The following is a 7,166-nucleotide window of genomic DNA, read 5'->3' on the forward strand; positions in this document are numbered from 1 at the left end:
AAAATTCTTTCTTTTTTTTAAATTTGTTATTAATAGTTCCATCACCAAATATTACATCAATTACTATGTTGAACAATATAATTTCAATTTCTCCATCTTCTCCACCACTTTCTCAATTGCAAAATATTTCACCGGATATAATTTGTAACGCTGAGAATTTACCATCTAACTGCAATCCCAAAGCTCCGTGCAGTTGTATTCACTTGATTAAAATCCCATTAAATTCTATTGTGGAAATTATTATGATTGATGGATGTAAGTATATTGAATGTTATATATGAAAATCGAATAAATGGATTAATATTTTTCTGCCAATATTATATATAATTTATTTTGAAACAAATTATTTATTGATATTTTTTTTTCTTCGTCATAATTATCGTACTTAAAATGAAAATATTGATACAAATGTTGTACATTCTGCATTGTTCTGCAGTTGATACAAACATTTTACGACATCCCTTCCATATGCATGGATTCGTATTTTATGTTATGGCCATGGGTCAACCTTTGGGTCCAATTACAAAAACGAATATTAAAATGACAGAGGAATATTTCAAAGAACTTGACGATAATAATCAAATAGAAAGGAATTTCGTTTCTCCTCCAGCAAAAGATACCCTTCCAATACCAAATAATGGATACGCTATACTTAGATTCCGCGCGAACAATCCAGGTAATAATTTTTAATCTTTAAAAATAATAGTAATTCTTTGAAAATAGTAGTCTTAAAAATTTTAGTCTGATAAATAATTATATGGAATATCCAAAGAAATGAAAAATAAATTTACCATTATATATATATAATTTTGAATTTTTTTTTATATTTTTCTCAAAATAATATTATTATATTATTTTAATTTCATGAGAAATGTAATTTAATTCTATATAATGTAATTGTTATCAAGGTTATTGGTTGTTTCACTGTCATCAAATCTTCCATGCTCTAACTGGTATGGAAGTCACTTTACAAGTCGGAGAACCATCTGACATTCCAGAAACTCCGAAAAATTTTCCAAGATGCGGAAATTTTAAACCGGCAATAGAATTTTAAGATAGAAATACTTTAAAAATATTTATTAAAATTGCTGATAAAAACAATATTTTATAAATATAAATATATATCTAAATATAAAAATATGTACATGTATATAAAATATATGTATAACATATAAAAATATAAAAATCAGAACGAATAGATTTTATTTAGATTTTTAATATATTGGACAAAGATGCAATTAAAAAAATAATATGACTTTTAAATAATATATTTTGTACATAAATTTGTACAGCATTTATAAATAAATAGAATAATGAAAGAAGAATAGATATAATAAAAATTGTGAAATCAATATCTGTCAAGAATGCCACAAATGAAATAAAATAAGATAATGAATAAGATAAAGAAAGAGATAGAGATAAAACAAAAATTAACTATCAACAAAACTTTTAAAGTATTAAAAATATTTTTTCAAGTAGGATAAGTAGATTAAGAATTAAAAATTAGTGACATCTTCTGAAAACTTTTAGAACTTACTCTGATTTTAAAGAGATATCCAAGAGATGGCATGAACGATCAATTTTTACTATATTTTTATCCTTATTATTTGTTCTTCTTACTTAAATTAAATCCCATAAATTTATCTTATATTTGTTTCTTACTATTTACTTTCTTTATCTATATTTATTCTAATCTTATGTGCTCAAAAAATAATATTGATTTTTTATTAAAATTTTTGTATTAATTAAACATTTTTGTATTAATTAAACATATGGATTAAAAATTTTAATAAAAATCTTTATCATTCAAACTTTATATTTCATAAAAATATATATTTTATATGAAAATTTTCCATATTCTTTCAATTTTTATGCAAAATTTTTGTTCAAATTTCAATTTTAATTTATATTATAAAAATATAATTAAACAAATAGCACAATTCTTCTAATTCTTCTATTTTTTCGATCTTCTGTTAAATTTCTGATTTATTTTAAATTTTTTGGACTTAATTTTTATGTTAAATTCCTTTTTTATCTCTTTCTTTTTTTTATCTCTTTCAATATATTTATTGATAAAAATTAAGAAACAAATTCTTTATGAATTTTTTTATTTTTTATCTTTTGAGATGAATATGTTGAAAATAAAATTAATATAAGAAAATTATAATATATGTATATATATTATGTATATAATGTTTCAATAATAATATTAAATAATAATTTTTTTTCGATAATTTTTTATGTTTGTATAAAGATTAAATAAAAATAGAAAGTATAAATAAATTTTTAAATAATTAAATTTGTTTTTTTTGTCAATAAATATATTTGTGATCTGAGTTAATGACATCATCTATGCATAGATTATTAGTCTGTCGGTAAAATCACTGTCATATCTATATTCCACCCTTTATTTCTATTTATATGTTTTCCACTACAGCTGATCGAAACCTATATAAACTGTTAGACACAAATATTGCAAAATAGTCACAGATATTTATTGTCTGTGCAAAATGTACAGGAATCATCACAATACAAAAATGATTGATAATTAATAAAAAGTGAATAGAGACATCTAATCAGAAGAAATTTCCATTTTTCTGTAATGTCAAAAAAGTTATCATGCTTCCAATATGTTATTTTTCTAGACGATATCTTATGATTCTACAATTTCACGTTCTTTTAATTTTATTACTTTTTCCAGGTAAATTTATACATATACATATATTTTCTAAATATTTTTTTTCATCTTTTAAATTTGTAATTTAATTTTTCTTTTGTAAATTTATATTTTAAGAGTTATATTTTAAAATGATTTTATATTTCTTTTTTTCTTGTTAAAAATTATATGTATTTTTATAATATTTAAGTATTATAATATATTATTAATTATAATATTTAAGTATTCAATCAAGTATTATATGTAAGTATTTAATCAAGTATTAGAAATTATATTTAAATATTTAATATTATATTAAATATTTAAATATAATTTTTATATAGTTTTATATAAATAAATTTATATAAAATGTTTAATTTTATATATAATTAAAATTATATTTAAAGCTATTAAATTATATTAAATTATATTTTTAAGCTAAAGAATGTATTATGCCAGAAGCAAGTCAAGAAGGATTATTACATTCTTTTAAAAGTTATTCAGATGTAGTTATGTTTCATTACACAGTTCCAAAAGAAGTACTCAGAGCTACTTGGCAATTTGCAGCATTTATGGATGGTCAAGATTGTCTAGAAAGAAATGTACATATGTAAATATTTTTTTTATTTTTGTTTTCAAGAATACATAAGAGATATAATATGATATTTATTTCTAATATTCATTTCTAATAATTTTTAGATACTTACAATGGGGTAGTTACCCTGTGATATTTATAAATAATGATACATTTCCTAGTAATATGTATCCGAAACGTAATCATACTATTATAGTTTCTACAGTTACAACATTTGAACCAAAAACAACTGCAATTGTTCCAGTTTATGGACCAGAAGCTGGTGATTGGTTTGTAGGAGCATATTTATCTCATTGGGATGAAAAGGTTCAGCAACAGGTATACTTTGATATTTATCTTTCCTTAAAATAATCTAAGATTATTTTATATTAATTCTGTAATTTTTTATATTTTAGGGACTTGGTCATAAATGTCATTATAGTATAGGTTCGGTAGCTATATGGACACAAATTAATAGTATTGAAAATATTCCTATTGGTTATCAACAAATTTTAAGAACAAAAGAAACTACTTCTTACTACAAGTAAAGAATATAATTTCTCTATATTTCTCATAACAAAATTTGAAAATGATTAATATATTGGATTTTTATCTAGGATATATATCCCATCAGGAACTTGGAATTTTCGTTTAGATATTTGGGGTTGTAATTTTACAGTGCTTAAATTTCATAGTATAGATGAACCTTGTATAAAAAATATGGTTCTACAAGGACGTTCTTTGCCTATTTTCAATCATTCTCAACCAATTAAAAATAAAAGTTTAACTATATTAGATTCATATACTTTTATAGAATCCTCTCCTTATGAAGATAGTTATTATTATTTGATGATTGTTTCAGATAGCATTATTGAAGTAAATGTTAAAGTAGTTACTTTTGGTAACTTTATTATTTTTATCCTTAATTATATTTATTTTTAATTATATAATTTATATGAAATTTATGTATCTTTTTCATTGTATTTCATTTTACAGAATGCCCAATCAGAATAACAGAAAAATCTTTCATAAGACAATATTTAGATGCACCTTCATTTTCTAAAGCATTAGCTCAATTGCATATGAAAGATTTAACAAATCATTTGCATTATAATGAAAATAAAAATAATGAATCATTTTATAATGGAAATAACTTCATGAAAAATCAATTTCATGTATTAGATGAAAATTTTGATGATTCATGTGTTCCAAGATATCAACTTGTTAGAATTAAACATTCGCAAACATTTTCAGGAGCCTATCTATTACAGGTATTAAATTTATAATAAATATAACTAATAATATTAATAATATTAATATAATTAATAATATAACTAAAAAATTAATAAAATATAATTAATAATAAATATAAGAAATATATTAATTATGTGCATATAAAATATGATTTTCAGGGTAGAGAATGGTTAACTTCATGGGTAATGTTAACTGATATACATCCAGTAATTACACAATTTAATATTTTACCATTAATTGATATTGGTGGTACACTTGATATAAGTGCTCGTTTGGAAATGGATAAAGTAAGCTAATGATGAAAATTTTTCACTATAATTTTTTATTTAATTTATTATATGTTTTTCAGATAATAACAAAGCAATTAGTAAAAGTTATACTTTGTATTCGACGTGGACGGATTCCAAATAGAATTAAGAATAATATTATATGTGAGAATTCAAGAATGTCAATGATCTTATCTTCGTTTGATAAACATGATGGAAGTTTATTGATTCCATATCCACAACCAGATACTTGGTATGTTACCTTAGATGCAACATGCTATTTTAATGGGTAAGATTATGTTGTTATATTATTTATTAAATGTTAAAAATATTAGATATGTATATATTTAATAAAAATAAATTTTTTATTTATTATAATATACAAATTATTTTTATTTATAATAATAAAACAAAATAATATATTGTTAATTAAATAGAAGACCAGTAAATTGTGAAATGGAAGAAATTTTAGTATCATTAGATATAAGGACTAGACAATGTGTATTTCCTGGAAATTATCCATGTGGTCATCATGGAACCTGTCAAGAAATTCATCATGATATTCTTTATTATACAACGTGTAAATGCTTTGAAGGTTTAATTATTATTTAACATATTTAGTGTTATAATTATGTAATTATTACTTAAATATATATAATATTATGTATTACATAGGATATAAAGGATGGGGTTGCACTGATGCTACTAGTGCTAATTCTGAATCTTCTCTTCTCATAACAACATTGATGCTCACTTTAAGTAATGGTTTTTTTATACCTGCTATATACTTAGCTGTTAAACGTGGATTGTATACCGAAGGATTAGTATATTTAGCAACTATGCTTTTTTCCTCTATGTATCATGCTTGTGATCAACATGTTATGACTTATTGCATTGCAAAGTATGAAGTACGTAAATTATTTTAAAATTGTTTCATATATTTATTTTGCGACTATATAAAATAAAATTATATTTTCATAAAATAATATTTTCGAAAATTTATATTACATATAAAAGATTTTTATTAAATTTATTTCAGGTTTTACAATACAGTGATTTTTTTTCAAGTATATTAGCATTTTGGGTAACACTTATTGCAATGGCTGAATTACCAATTCATTTTGTATCTGTATGTCATATGTTTGGAGTTTTCATTATAGCTTTTGGTGTTCAATCCAATAAAACAAGTCTTATTAGTATATTAATACCTTTAGGAATGGGTATTATGATTCCAGTAAATAAAAGAAACATTTATAACAGTATGATTTCTTTTTCTTTTTTTTGAAAATATATTTTTTTTTTCAGATGGGGACATATGTTTATCGATGTTTTCACTTTAAAAAGTGGAAAAAACCTATTAACACATCAAAATTATTAACTGGTTTAACACTTGCAATTATAGGTTTATTGCTCTTTTCTTTAGTTGAAACAGAATCCAATTATCAGGTATATATAATATAAACTATAAAATATTAAAAAAAATAGAGAATAATTTATGATATTATATAAATTATATAAATTATTTATTTTTTAGTATGTCCATAGTGCATGGCATGTGATAATAGCCATCTCATTAATATTTCTTTTACCTTCATCACGATTAGAACAAATTGATTCTTCAGATACCAGCTATGATAGTGAATTACTTGATTACAAAGATCCATCAAATAGTCCAATTTTTACAATAACAAATGGTCAAGATCATTTAGTAATTGCATCCAATTGAAAATTATAATAAGAATTAGTAAAACAAACAAACCAAATACATATTATTATTTAAGTTACTTGTGCCAAAATAGTATTCTATTTCTCTAAACAAAAAGAAGATTAAAAAAGGTATAATATATATTATAGTTTAATATAATATAATATAATATATTATAATAATCAAAGTTAAAAATGAATGTATATGTACAAGTATCATATATACATGTACATAAAATATTTATGTATAAACTTCATAGTTCCTAAGTAAGGATATATAAGAAATTATAGGGTAATCTATGTTAGATTATATAATTGAATATAGTATACAACTATTTTGATTATAAAAACAAACTTATAAATGGTGCTATTTTATTATTACTATGTTATTTTTAGAATATAATAAATAATTCTAATGAAATTATTTTTATATATTTTTATTGTTGAAGATTATATTATATCATATATTATATCATAATATAATCTTAAATATATCAGGAAAGTAAAATAACATATGTATTTTATAGAAAGTAGAATGGTATCATTAAATGACACCATTTAAAAATTGGTGATGATTTACTGAATTTATTATATTATATTAATATTAAAATTTATATTTGCATCTTATATGTATATTTCATAATTTCATAGTTTTCTTTTTTAAATATAATAGAATTTTTAAGAGAAATTTATTATAAATTTATCACATTAT

The 7,166-nt window shown here is 21.3% G+C and overlaps 2 protein-coding genes across 4 annotated transcripts in view; both read left to right on the top strand.

The window, feature by feature from the left end:
• The window catches only part of LOC102676959 (laccase-4-like), a 4,948-nt gene extending 3,863 nt beyond the window's left edge, over nt 1-1,085 (top strand). The window contains exons 8-10 of the mRNA XM_031510490.1: nt 37-255; nt 611-676; nt 909-1,085. Coding sequence (XP_031366350.1) covers nt 37-255; nt 611-676; nt 909-1,054 — 431 coding nt within the window. The 3' untranslated portion in view covers nt 1,055-1,085. The remainder of the gene's footprint in view (nt 1-36; nt 256-610; nt 677-908) is intronic.
• A 1,231-nt stretch (nt 1,086-2,316) lies between these two features.
• LOC102675594 (transmembrane protein 8B-like) lies at nt 2,317-6,504 on the top strand. 3 transcript variants are annotated; one of them, XM_006615717.2, is made up of 13 exons: nt 2,317-2,701; nt 3,095-3,266; nt 3,356-3,569; nt 3,647-3,774; nt 3,848-4,131; nt 4,227-4,501; nt 4,643-4,771; nt 4,834-5,039; nt 5,188-5,345; nt 5,426-5,658; nt 5,790-5,984; nt 6,056-6,196; nt 6,285-6,504. In XM_006615717.2, exons 1-13 carry the CDS (start codon nt 2,620-2,622, stop codon nt 6,474-6,476), a joined length of 2,409 nt encoding a protein of 802 aa, XP_006615780.1. In that variant the 5' UTR covers nt 2,317-2,619; the 3' UTR covers nt 6,477-6,504. The 3 variants fall into 3 exon arrangements, with proteins under 3 accessions (XP_006615780.1, XP_006615781.1, XP_006615783.1); XM_006615718.2 differs by lacking the exon at nt 2,317-2,701 and having other exon boundaries at nt 3,095-3,258; XM_006615720.2 differs by lacking the exon at nt 2,317-2,701 and having other exon boundaries at nt 3,128-3,266; nt 3,496-3,569.
• The last annotated feature ends 662 nt before the right edge of the window (nt 6,505-7,166 follow it).

The sequence above is a fragment of the Apis dorsata genome, unplaced genomic scaffold (assembly GCF_000469605.1).
Source record: "Apis dorsata unplaced genomic scaffold, Apis dorsata 1.3 scaffold_231, whole genome shotgun sequence".
Lineage (NCBI taxonomy): Eukaryota > Metazoa > Arthropoda > Insecta > Hymenoptera > Apidae > Apis > Apis dorsata.